The 14,628-nt window shown below is 44.2% G+C and overlaps 1 protein-coding gene across 1 annotated transcript in view; it reads left to right on the top strand.

Annotated features, from left to right (window-relative positions):
- Positions 1–8,417: 8,417 nt before the first annotated feature.
- The window catches only part of mmp17b (matrix metallopeptidase 17b), a gene marked incomplete at both ends in the record, with an annotated part of 13,149 nt that continues 6,938 nt past the window's right edge, over positions 8,418–14,628 (top strand). Inside the window, 5 exons of the mRNA XM_084332054.1 lie at positions 8,418–8,507; positions 8,721–8,853; positions 12,469–12,628; positions 13,396–13,504; positions 13,662–13,839. Of these exons, the coding sequence (XP_084188180.1) occupies positions 8,418–8,507; positions 8,721–8,853; positions 12,469–12,628; positions 13,396–13,504; positions 13,662–13,839 (670 nt within the window). The remainder of the gene's footprint in view (positions 8,508–8,720; positions 8,854–12,468; positions 12,629–13,395; positions 13,505–13,661; positions 13,840–14,628) is intronic.

The raw sequence follows: 14,628 nt of genomic DNA, 5'->3' as shown, positions 1-14,628 counted from the left end.
CAATTGCAAGAAAAGTAATAGACAGTTATGATATTACATTCTGCATAATTCGTATGCAAAATATTGTGGTTCCCTGCTTTAGTCTGTTGACACATTTCTAGAGGGGTGGTCAGTATACAGTATCCTCATGTTGTGGGTTAGAATCTGACTCATGACTTCTCTCTCTATCTCTCTCTGTTACCTTCTCCCATCTCTTATCTTGCTCCAATGTATACTACCCAGATAGGAAACGGACATAGAAACAACATTGGATCAACGTTTAAGCGCCAATGTAAAATACATTGAATCAACAAAATTGGGCTGACATTTTTTTTTTCTACATTGACTCAATGTTGATGTGTTTTCCAGCAATCAGTTGTCAACATTACTTTGGCGTTGATTCAATATTGATTCAGAATTGAGTCTCCAGGGTTGCCTTGTGTGTAAAGTCCCTGTGTCTGTCAAGCTGTGGTTCTCTTTCATCATGCATGTGAACTCAAGCCCTTCCAAGCAAGTATAAAAAGATGCAGGACTTGTACCGTGGGGTCATGTGGTGAGATGGGTCTTTCTCAGCTACACACAAAGACGCCATGCAATGCCCCCCTCCCCCACATCTGTCATTACACCACCCCGGAAAAGAAAGTGTCCCAGTTGCTAGGGACAACAACAAGTTGGGACCTACAATTAGGGCATTGGGAGAGAGATTCCCAGACACACAACGCCATTCACTACATCGACCACATCACCACACGCACACATTACCACACACGCACACAACACCATTCACACCAGCCACCAACACACACCTTCAAACACACACACACACACACACACACACACACACACACACACACACACATACACACACACATCACCACACGCACACGTGTGCACACACACACACACACACACACACACACACACACACACACACACACACACACACACACACACACACACACACACACACACACACACACACACACACACACACACACACATTCCTCCTTAGCTGGGGTCCAAAAATACAGCCTCGGTTACCCATCACCCTCTCCAGCATGTCACCTTTGACCCCACCCAGCCACCGCATTCATGAGGAAGTAAACCGTCACCATAGTGACATAGTGAGTTATTTATTTCCCACCTACCCTGCTGGCGGAAACTTTCTATAGATTCACCACTCTGTGTATGAATGAAAGGAGCTGAGCTGCAGTTTAGTTGAACTGAGAGAATGAGGTTTAGAAAGAGAGAGCTTCTTTCTTCCATAGGCTGCGAGTGTGTGTGTGTGTGTGTGTGTGTGTGTGTGTGTGTGTGTGTGTGTGTGTGTGTGTGTGTGTGTGTGACGTGTGTGTGTGTGTGCGTGCGTGCGTGTGTGTGATGCTTGCATGAAAATGATTGTCTGTGTGTGCAATTGTGCATGTAACCGATATACAGTACACTGTAACACATCTATATCTTATCTAAGTAATTTGATCTTGCTTTTCTTTATCATAAATCGATCAATAGAGACCATATTAAATCCCTAATTATCATATCATGGGGTATCATTGGAAAGCCACACTCATTGGCTACAACCCTGTCCAAAGATTTTCGAGATCGCCAAATGATTGACGGAGCTAGAGCCCTCGGAGTTCGGGGGTGGTAATGTGTACTTTGGCGCATGCCTCACATATCGGTATGTAACTCGAGAACCGCTGAACAGATTTAGTCACCTGAAAGGGCAATTATAGGGCTTTAATTATATCTATATATTGTATTAAAAGAAATGCACACCCAAGCCGCTAGAGGTCGGCAAAGTGGCGCGTCGCGAATCGTCCTCATCAGGGCCCACATGTGGGCCCTTGGATGTTAAGAGGTTCTGTTTTTTTAATTATTTTTTTGTAGCCAAGAGTAAATACCATAACCCTATCAAAACAGTAGTCAAAGTGTATATTTTCATTTTTACCAAAGTTTTATACGATTGACCGAAAATACGAATTTATCGGAAAAATGCTAATTATATCTCTTTTATCGTAAAAACCGCAAGGAAATGACTAAATCCAGATTCAACCCTGCCACTGGAAAGAGGAGCCGTTTCCCTATCCATAGATGTATGATTTGGCCATAATAAGGTCAAGGTCAAGTTCAAGGTCAAATATGAATTTATAATTAAAATCGATTATCATTTATTACTGTATCTACAAATCTTTCTGTTTAATCATCTTCCCTTTATTCATTTGCTTAGATTCTTTTTAACCTTGATCTCAAGAAGGTGCTGAATGAGCTCAGTGAGCGAGCTCACAATTGTAACATGGTGTTATTCACCGGCACAGATGCAAAAATAAATCATAATTTATATTCTCCCTTTTTTCATTACAATTTACTCAAGCTTAGTAACAGACACAATATTTCTGACACTGGAAATACATACCCCCCAGGTCCCTAGATGTTCATAGATACCAAGAACATGCTAATTGGCCTTGTAGAAGTGGAGCAATCTTCCATTTACTTAGGCATGTACCTTTAGGCGAGATTTCTGAAAATAGGGCTACAACTTAACAGGTTAAATCTTATCCAGAAACAATTATTTCTCAAAATGAGCTTCTTGGGAAGAGGGGGCTATTATGGGCTGGACATGGACACAGCGCTGTAAGACACAAAACAGTACAACACATGATACATGTATACTGTATAACCTAGTTGTAGCCCAAGCCTGTCACATGTGATGTACGGTGTACCCAATGTCGTTTTTATTCCCTGTTGTGCAAAGTGTCAATGTGTCAAGAAGATGTGAACTACGTGGTAGATAGATTTTCTGAAAGTTCTCTGGAACTGGTTTTCAAAAAGAAGTGTGTGTGTGTGTGTGTGTGTGTGTGTGTGTGTGTGTGTGTGTGTGTGTGTGTGTGTGTGTGTGTGTGTGTGTGTGTGTGTGTGTGTGTGTGTGTGTGTGTGTGTGTGTGTGTGTGTGTGTGTGTGTGTGTGTGTGTGTGTGTGTGTGTGTGTGTGTGTGTGTGTGTGTGTGTGTGTGTGTGTGTGTGTGTGTGTGTGTGTGTGTGTGTGCGTGCGTGCGTGTGTGTGTGTGCTTGTGCGTGTGTGTGTGTGTTGGCTAGTGACAGGTGATTTCCCTGCCTGTGTATTCCACATCACACTGTTCCCCCTGGACTCACAGACAGAAGAGCATATTTCCAGATGCCACCCCTACTCCACTTTCTCTCTATATATCTGCCTGTCTCTCTCTCTCTCTTACACACAAACTGCAAAAACACATACTGTAACTTTCTTAAAGTGCCCATCAAATGATAAAAAAAAGAATTCGTCATATGACCCTGTGTTTCTGGATGTACTGTACTGCTGTGTACCGACACCTGCTGAAAAATCAACAGGAATAAAATTGTATTCATTTCTGCTCTATTACTGGCAATGAACTCTCATGTTCATGTCAAAGTTGTTCTTTATTTGTCTGCCAATTATCTTTCGTTGTTCATATCATGTCCTTCTTCTTTTTTTTCTTTTGTATAACTAGCCATTTGCATTGGCCTGTTTTAGTTTAATCAACTAAGAGAGAGTGAATATTGCTTATGAAGTTGACGTCACACATTTTGCATTGACTTAATCAACTAAATATGAGTGATTCACTCTATTATTCTATACATACAGAAAAGCCAAGCCATTGTCTTTATACACGAAAGATTTTTTAGACTTGTTTCAAGAAAAATACAACTTCATGACTAAACATAAGAGAAGAATTATACTTGTCAGGTTTTTGCTGTGCACACCCTGGCATGTGTGTCTGTCTCTCTCCCTTTCTGTTTCTGTTTATTTCTCTTTCTCTCTTTGCTTCTCCCTTCTCTCTGCTTTACTCGTCCTCGTTCCCCCTCTCTCTTCCTCTCTCTCTCCCCTCTTCCTCTTTACAGCTAAATTAAATGATAGATGAAAACATAACTATCTCTATTGCAGTGCTTATCTAAATTATTTAATCTACATCATTTCATTGAGCTGTAATTAACACAACACAATGATTCAGTGTCCTTAATGACATCACAGGAGGATATATGCAAACTCATGAATTCTCAATAATTAAATGAATGTGTGCAAAACATTTTCCAGTAGGGGTTTTCAAAGCTTTGATGATGAGGGCTAAATTAGGAACCCAACATTGGATTGAGGGCCGCCACAATGAAAACTTTAACTAAGGTCAAATGTTCGATCTTGCAAAAATGGCAATCACTGAAATCACTAGCTAACGTACTGATGACGTAATCTGTCTTGCGAGTAAGCATCTACCATGCAAATAGCCTAACCAGCTTTCAACAAGCTGTCATTCCTAACTTGACAGTTTAGCCCAGGGGGCGCAGTTTTACCTTCTTAAAATCAAAGTACTGTGTGATGTTGTAGGTTGGTTTATTTGATTGAAACCTTTGTTTATACTCAGGTGAGCTCTGAGGTGAGGCCACCTCATTTACAGAACTGCTGAGTGTACAACAAAATAAAACAACAAAACAATGTTACAGTAAAAACAGTTACAACATGAATCATAGAGAAATTAAATCAGACATTTAAATTCCATAAGGGAAGGAAGGACTTTGGGGCTGCATAAGAGAATGCTGTCCTGCCGAGTCCTTGTGTTTATAACAGTATTGGAACCGGACCAAATATAACGCCTGCGTTCACACCTTAACAACTCATTGCAGGCTTCCAGGAACATTTCAGAGGGCCACCAATTGAGAACTCCTGTTTTTTACCGCCTCGGGATATGGGTCAGATTATATGCTAAATAAATCAGCCTTGTTGTGAAGTGTTCCTTTAAATAAAGCAATGAGATAGAGGGATAGAAAGAGAGAGCGAGAGAAATAGTGAAATCTGTTCAAATCTTCACGTCATTTTTGTAATCCTTTCTGTTAAGAGGATTGTATGAAAATGCTACAGCCCCATGAGTAAAGTCACGCACCAGCATGCAGCTGTCAGACACACACACAAATGCACAGAGAGAAAGAGAGAGAGACTATCTCTGCTGTATCTCTCACTAATCCTTCAGAGAAGGGCTTGGTTATACAGATTCAGAATCAACTTTGGTTTTACAGACCTCACTTTCCTATTATTTTGGATGTAGTGATTATCTATTTTCACATTCAATTGAATACATAGCTAAATTCCAGAGTTGACCGATGGATAGTGATAGGAGATAGTGAGTTAGTGAGAGAGAAAGAGAGCGCACACACGCACACGCACATACAGACACACACACACATACAGCGCTCACACAGAAACAGCTTTGCTGTGGTAGTGGGGTGGGGTGACGACGGGAAGCATTGTAAAGAGCTTGCAAACACACATGGCAGGAGGGAGGGAGGGTGGGTGTCATCGTGTTTGAGGGAGGGATGAGAGAGTGGGGCAGACGAGAGAGGGAGGGATAAGAGGAAGGACACATCTCTTCCTAGTGAGAGGAGTGAGAGTGAGAGAGAGGAGACAGACCACCAGGGAGGAAGACTAGGAGGTAAGAACAGAAGCATACAGTATAATATATTACATTTGTATTTTTCATGTAGTAAACTCATGTATGCAAGGGACTCAGCTGCATTGGTGACTGGTAAATTAATATATGTTTTCCCAACTCCCAACTGGTTTGATTTAGCAGATAGCAAGCATCAATGTATGTGTTCTTTATGGGTTAATGTGTGTGTATATGTTGGGAGTGTTATTTGTGGTGTGTGTGTGTGTGTCTCGTTTATGTGAAAAATCTGGATAATTTCAAGACACTCTACGTTTTTGACATCCTGATTTTGACGAGTTATTGGAGTGTGATGGCTAAGGTTAGTTACAGAATGCATGTAAGTCTATGTTATGTCCCTATATTTCACATAAACGTGTGTGTGTGTGTGTGTGTGTGTGTGTGTGTGTGTGTGTGTGTGTGTGTGTGTGTGTGTGTGTGTGTGTGTGTGTGTGTGTGTGTGTGTGTGTGTGTGTGTGTGTGTGTGTGTGTGTGTGTGTGTGTGTGTGTGTGAGTGCGTGCGTGCGTGCATGCATACGTGATCTAGAAGGGCACTGCCAGATGGTGTCTAGAGTTTGTGTGTGACGGCCAACATACTGTAATTAGAGAATCAATTCATTACCACCAGCTGACACAAACACAAACCATTGCTCCCTACCATTTCAACCTCACCCTCCCATTTATCTTTTTTTCATCCTTTTATTCTTACCCTCTGTCCTAACAGGAGTTGTCCCCCATTCATTCTCTATCTCTCCCTTGAGGAAATAACTGATCCTCTCCTCCACTTTAATCCCATCCCATTACTTTACAACTGCTCTCCCCCTCCCTCCCTCCCTCCCTCCCTCCTTGTCCCCATTCTTTGACTAAAATGGCATCCGCTAATTTAATTAAGTGCCACATCCTACCCACATACACACATGTGCACACACACACACACACACACACACACACACACACACACACACACACACACACACACACACACACACACACACACACACACACACACACACACACACACACACACACACACACACACACACACACACACACACACACACACATACATACATACATACATACATACATACATACATACATACATACATACATACATACATACATACATACATACATACATACATACATACATACATACATACATACATACATACATACATACATACATACATACATACATACATACATACATACATACATACATACATACATACATACATACATACATACATACATACATACATACATACATACATACATACAAACATACAAACACACACACTGAAGCAAGAGATGCCAGAAAAGCAACAGACCGTCTATGATATACTGAATATAGGATCTTTAGCTTATGTGCATGTTGCAAGTATTAGAGCTATATGTTCTTGGTTCTTTCAAGTCACCGATGTGAACATAATCATGTTTGGAGAAGTGCTGCGATCTAAATGGCAACAGATTACACCCAGTGTTGTCCTTGGCACACAGGCAAAGAGCTCATTGGCTCCTCCGCGTCGGGTCTGGAAAACATCCCCAGCCGCTCAATGGAGCAGGATATCCCTGTGGGGACAGACGCCACCTTGTTTCAAGCCCCTAACTGGGCACATCATACGGATAACAAGTTCAACAACCCGAGGTCCGGATCTTGGATGAATTTAACAGGAAACATTTAAGCTTTTGGTTCAATGAAGGCTTGATGAAGAAACATGATGTAAACGGGATGAAGATCTGGAGTTTGCTTTACCTGTGCCTCAGCAGCACATGCACACAGAAGGTGTTCGCTGCTGGTGGGCAAAGTTTGAGCGTCCTGACGGACACAACCCCTAACCCTAACCCTACGGACACAACCCCTAACCCTAACCCTACGGACACAACCCCTAACCCTAACCCTACGGACACAACTCCTAACCCTAACCCTACGGACACAACTCCTAACCCTACGGACACAACTCCTAACCCTAACCCTACGGACACAACTCCTAACCCTAACCCTACGGACACAACTCATAACCCTACGGACACAACTCATAACCCTACGGACACAACTCCTAACCTTACGGACACAACTCCTAACCCTACGGACACAACTCCTAACCCTAACCCTACGGACACAACTCCTAACCCTAACCCTACGGACACAACTCATAACCCTACGGACACAACTCATAACCCTACGGACACAACTCATAACCCTACGGACACAACTCATAACCCTACGGACACAACTCCTAACCTTACGGACACAACTCATAACCCTACGGACACAACTCATAACCCTACGGACACAACTCCTAACCATACGGACACAACCCCTAACCCTACGGACACAACTCCTAACCCTACGGACACAACTCATAACCCTACGGACACAACTCATAACCCTACAGACACAACCCCTAACCCTACGGACACAACCCCTAACCCTACGGACACAACTCATAACCCTACAGACACAACCCCTAACCCTACGGACACAACCCCTAACCCTACGGACACAACTCATAACCCTACAGACACAACCCCTAACCCTACGGACACAACCCCTAACCCTACGGACACAACTCATAACCCTACGGACACAACTCCTAACCCTACGGACACAACTCCTAACCCTAACCATACGGACACAACTCCTAACCCTACGGACACAACTCCTAACCCTAACCATACGGACACAACTCCTAACCCTAACCATACGGACACAACTCATAACCCTACGGACACAACTCCTAACCCTAACCATACGGACACAACTCCTAACCCTAACCCTACGGACACAACTCCTAACCCTAACCATACGGACACAACTCCTAACCCTACGGACACAACTCATAACCCTACGGACACAACTCATAACCCTACGGACACAACTCATAACCCTAACCATATGGACACAACTCATAACCCTACGGACACAACTCATAACCCTACGGACACAACTCATAACCCTAACCATATGGACACAACTCATAACCCTACGGACACAACCCTGGCGACCTCTTCTGCAGCTGTTATACCTACAGAAGATGAAAGTACCGAACTGGTGGTAAGAGACACACAACATTGTATGAATCTTTATATTTCACTTTACTGATAATCAGTGTTGATTTAAATATATCAAGTTATAACTCAACATTTGTTTCCAACCATGAATATGTGGATTGTTTTAATTTGAGTCTGTGTCTCTGAGCTCTATTACATAGAGATTAAAGATTATACTGCAATCTCTTTAAAAAAGATCCTGGATGTTCTCTCCTAGGATTGGTTGACAAAGTATGGCTATCTTCCGCACCCTGACCCCTCCACCGGACAGCTACAGGCCTGGACGGCTGTCACTCATGCTGTCAGAGCCATGCAGCGGTTTGCAGGCCTCAATGAGACTGGAGTATTAGGTGAGAGTTTGGATACTTCTTTGGGATGTATTTTTCTCTCCGTGCTTGTTTTTCCTCTCAGCTCTCTATGCATTCAGTCCCACACTGGCAGTTATTTTCTTTCTTTCTTTCTTTCTTTCTTTCTTTCTTTCTTTCTTTCTTTCTTTCTTTCTTTCTTTCTTTCTTTCTTTCTTTCTTTCTTTCTTTCTTTCTTTCTTTCTTTCTTTCTTTCTTTCTTTCTTTCTTTCTTTCTTTCTTGCTTTCTTCAAGCCAAGTCAAGAAACGTAATTTTTGCTCAACAGAAATTAATTTGGCACATGATACATTTGATTTGACAATTGAGTTAATGAGTTTGAATATGTCCGCCAGTGATGTCAGAGGACTCCTTGTGTTGTACTAATTACTGCTCAGTGAAATTATGTATATAAAAAATATAGATTCTTCCTCTCTGTGCGTTCAGTAGAAAGCTATCTGAGATATCTGTCAGTGAGTATTGTGCTGGACGATTTGGTACATTATACTGTACTGATTGAGCTGCACCTGCTTATTTATTTTAACCACATATTGAGTTGTATAGTCTTTTTCAGCAATTCCCTGCTTCACACTCAGTACAACCACAGTCTGACACCGATGACCACTATGAGCTGCCCAGTACAACTACAGTCTGACACCGTTGACCACTAGGAGCTGCCCAGTACAACTACAGTCTGACACCGTTGACCACTAGGAGCTGCCCAGTACAACTACAGTCTGACACCGTTGACCACTAGGAGCTGCCCAGTACAACCACAGTCTGACACTGTTGACCACTAGCAGCTGCCCAGTACAACTACAGTCTGACACTGATGACCACTAGGAGCTGCCCAGTACAACCACAGTCTGACACTGTTGACCACTAGGAGCTGCCCAGTACAACCACAGTCTGACACTGATGACCGCTAGGATCTGCCCAGTACAACTACAGTCTGACACTGATGAACACTAGGAGCTGCCCAGTACAACCACAGTCTGACACTGATAAACACTAGGAGCTGCCCAGTACAACCACAGTCTGACACTGTTGACCACTAGGAGCTGCCCAGTACAACTACAGTCTGACACTGATTAACACTAGGAGCTGCCCAGTACAACTACAGTCTGACACTGTTGACCACTAGGAGTTGCCCAGTACAACTACAGTCTGACACTGATGACCACTAGGAGCTGCCCAGTACAACTACAGTCTGACACTGTTGACCACTAGGAGCTGCCCAGTACAACTACAATCTGACACTGTTGACCACTAGGAGCTGCCCAGTACAACTACAGTCTGACACTGATGACCACTAGGAGCTGCCCAGTACAACTACAGTCTGACACTGATGACCGCTAGGATCTGCCCAGTACAACCACAGTCTGACACTGATGACCACTAGGAGCTGCCCAGTACAACCACAGTCTGACACTGATGACCACTAGGAGCTGCCCAGTACAACTACACTCTGACACTGTTGACCACTAGGAGCTTCCCAGTACAACCACAGTCTGACACTGATGACCACTAGGAGCTGCCCAGTACAACCACAGTCTGACACTCTTGACCACTAGGAGCTGCCCAGTATGAGCTGCCCAGTACAACTACAGTCTGACACTGTTGACCACTAGGAGCTGCCCAGTACAACCACAGTCTGACACTGTTGACCACTAGGAGCTGCCCAGTATGAGCTGCCCAGTACAACTACAGTCTGACACTGTTGACCACTAGGAGCTGCCCAGTACAACTACAGTCTGACACTGTTGACCACTAGGAGCTGCCCAGTACAACTACAGTCTGACACTGATGACCACTAGGAGCTGCCCAGTACAACTACAGTCTGACACTGATGACCGCTAGGAGCTGCCCAGTACAACCACAGTCTGACACTGATGACCACTATGAGCTGCCCAGTGCAACTACAGTCTGACACCGTTGACCACTAGGAGCTGCCCAGTACAACTACAGTCTGACACCGTTGACCACTAGGAGCTGCCCAGTACAACTACAGTCTGACACCGTTGACCACTAGGAGCTGCCCAGTACAACCACAGTCTGACACTGTTGACCACTAGGAGCTGCCCAGTACAACTACAGTCTGACACTGATGACCACTAGGAGCTGCCCAGTACAACCACAGTCTGACACTGTTGACCACTAGGAGCTGCCCAGTACAACCACAGTCTGACACTGATGACCGCTAGGATCTGCCCAGTACAACTACAGTCTGACACTGATGAACACTAGGAGCTGCCCAGTACAACCATAGTCTGACACTGATAAACACTAGGAGCTGCCCAGTACAACCACAGTCTTACACTGTTGACCACTAGGAGCTGCCCAGTACAACTACAGTCTGACACTGATTAACACTAGGAGCTGCCCAGTACAACTACAGTCTGACACTGTTGACCACTAGGAGCTGCCCAGTACAACTACAGTCTAACACTGATGACCACTAGGAGCTGCCCAGTACAACTACAGTCTGACACTGTTGACCACTAGGAGCTGCCCAGTACAACTACAATCTGACACTGTTGACCACTAGGAGCTGCCCAGTACAACTACAGTCTGACACTGATGACCACTAGGAGCTGCCCAGTACAACTACAGTCTGACACTGATGACCACTAGGAGCTGCCCAGTACAACCACAGTCTGACACTGATGACCACTAGGAGCTGCCCAGTACAACTACACTCTGACACTGTTGACCACTAGGAGCTTCCCAGTACAACCACAGTCTGACACTGATGACCACTAGGAGCTGCCCAGTACAACCACAGTCTGACACTCTTGACCACTAGGAGCTGCCCAGTATGAGCTGCCCAGTACAACTACAGTCTGACACTGTTGACCACTAGGAGCTGCCCAGTACAACCACAGTCTGACACTGTTGACCACTAGGAGCTGCCCAGTATGAGCTGCCCAGTACAACTACAGTCTGACACTGTTGACCACTAGGAGCTGCCCAGTACAACTACAGTCTGACACTGTTGACCACTAGGAGCTGCCCAGTACAACTACAGTCTGACACTGATGACCACTAGGAGCTGCCCAGTACAACTACAGTCTGACACTGATGACCGCTAGGAGCTGCCCAGTATAACCACAGTCTGACACTGATGACCACTAGGAGCTGCCCAGTACAACCACAGTCTGACACTGATGACCACTAGGAGCTGCCCAGTACAACTACACTCTGACACTGTTGACCACTAGGAGCTGCCCAGTACAACCACAGTCTGACACTGATGACCACTAGGAGCTGCCCAGTACAACTACAGTCTGACACTGTTGACCACTAGGAGCTGCCCAGTACAACCACAGTCTGACACTGATGAACACTAGGAGCTGCCCAGTACAACCACAGTCTGACACTGTTGACCACTAGGAGCTGCCCAGTATGAGCTGCCCAGTACAACTACAGTCTGACACTGTTGACCACTAGGAGCTGCCCAGTACAACCACAGTCTGACACTGTTGACCACTAGGAGCTGCTCCACTGGAGTTACACAAGGACACTTCAACAGTGAGAGAGTGGAGAGCTTATAAGCACACCCCTCTGTCTCTGTCAATCATCCATCCATTGCCAATAATCTTTCTAGTTCTCCTTCTCACCAGATGAGGAGACCATGGTTCTGATGAAAGCCCCGCGCTGCTCGCTACCTGACATGGGGGAGGAGTCACCCAGGCCACCGGCCAATCAGCATAACCAGAAGGAGAGGAGCCTAAGGAGGAAGAGGGCCATCTCCATGTGGACTCGCAGGAACATCCACTGGAGGTGTGTTACGTGGTCTTCCTTCAATCTCCCCTTAGGCCACATCTCTGTTACACTGACACTGAATGTAGAGATCTGTGGAGTGTATGTGTGTACTTTAATCTGTGTACAGGTGTAAGCTTTTCTTAATGTCCTCTGAGAATTATATCTTGGAATTATAGAACTTTCAATGACCAGTGGTCCTTGTTACATTATCATTTGAATGTTCAATATCCAAAATTCTATTCTATTCTATTCAACATGAATACATGTTGTATGTTGTATACATGCGTGATGTGTTCATACCAAATGTACCAAGGAAGTCAAATACCTTGTGCGTAAAGCTGTAAAGTTATAATCAGGAACCTCTTTTGTCTATCTATATTATGAGTATATTTACATACAGTATGTCCTTGAAGAGATGCAAGATAAGCCCATCATCACAACTCAAAATACAGTTCTGTTTTATTCCAGTGTTTGCACATGTTGCTCATGTAAATACACATTTTCCAGCCTCGGAAAGTTGCATAAAACTCTTCTTTATCTGCCACGTGTTTTCAGTCAACAAACTTCAATGTGAAAAAATTATGTTAAATCTAATAAATCACTCATTTAAATGAATCCAGTAGTGGCCCTAATGCAATCACAGATTGCTCCTTTAAAAACTTTGACTGAACAAGCTGGAAATGCAGACAGCCATTTGATGAATAGAGCACAAGCACACATGGATCTGCCTACCTGCCAGTTCACACATCCAACACAAGTATAGTTATATAGTATATTCTCAACAGGTTGCGCACATACCCTGCCTCCTCCCAACTGTCCCGCGAGACCATTCGTTCGCTGGTGTACTACGCACTGAGAGTGTGGGCAGAGCCAACTCCACTGGAGTTCCATGAGGTATGACTGTCTGTCTGCCTGTCTGTGTCTGCCTGTCTGTGTCTGTGTCTGTGTCTCGGCCTCGGCCTCGGTCTCGCTCTCTGTCTCGGTCTCGCTCTCAGTCTCGTTCTGTCTGTCTTTCATGTCCTCCGTCTTTAATGATTGGTTCCGTCTTCAGGTTGGAAGTCCGGAGGCAGCTGACTTGCAGGTAGACTTCCTGCATGGTTACCATGGTGATGGCTTCCCCTTCGATGGGGCGGGGGGTGCAGTTGGCCACGCCTTCTTCCCCTCAGACCCCACCAGAGCAGGCGGAGTCCACCTCGACGCAGAGGAGGAGTGGGCCTTCAGACAGCCAGGTGAGACATTTGTGTCTAAATACATTGATAAAGCCCAGATTCGCAATCAAAGGGTAAATAAAAGGGTAACCCCAGGCTAAGAAAAAAATTAATACTGTATGGTATTTGAGAAAAAGTGTATGTCATATTTGGAGACGTTTTCAAAGGGCAACAGATTAGGATTCATTCAGTCCCTGATTGTAATGTTTAGGAGCCATTAATCCTTATGTGTTATCATGTGTAGGAGCCATTCATCCTTATGTGTTATCATGTGTAGGAGCCACTAATCCTTATGTGTTATCATGTGTAGGAGCCACTAATCCTTATGTGTTATCAGGTGTAGGAGCCACTAATCCTTATGTGTTATCATGTGTAGGAGCCATTAATCATTATGTGTTATCATGTGTAGGAGCCACTAATCCTTATGTGTTATCATGTGTAGGAGCCACTAATCCTTATGTGTTATCATGTGTAGGAGCCACTAATCCTTATGTGTTATCATGTGTAGGAGCCACTAATCCTTATGTGTTATCATGTGTAGGAGCCACTAATCCTTATGTGTTATCATGTGTAGGAGCCACTAATCCTTATGTGTTATCATGTGTAGGAGCCACTAATCCTTATGTGTTATCATGTGTAGGAGCCACTAATCCTTATGTGTTATCATGTGTAGGAGCCACTAATCCTTATGTGTTATCATGTGTAGGAGCCACTAATCGTTATGTGTTATCATGTGTAGGAGCCATTAATCGTTATGTGTTATCATGTGTAGGAGCCACTAATCCTTATGTGTTATCATGTGTAGGAGCC

Source organism: Notolepis coatsorum (assembly GCF_963971535.1).
Source record: "Notolepis coatsorum genome assembly, chromosome: 16".
Lineage (NCBI taxonomy): Eukaryota > Metazoa > Chordata > Actinopteri > Aulopiformes > Paralepididae > Notolepis > Notolepis coatsorum.
This window is presented reverse-complemented; position numbering and strand designations above follow the sequence as displayed.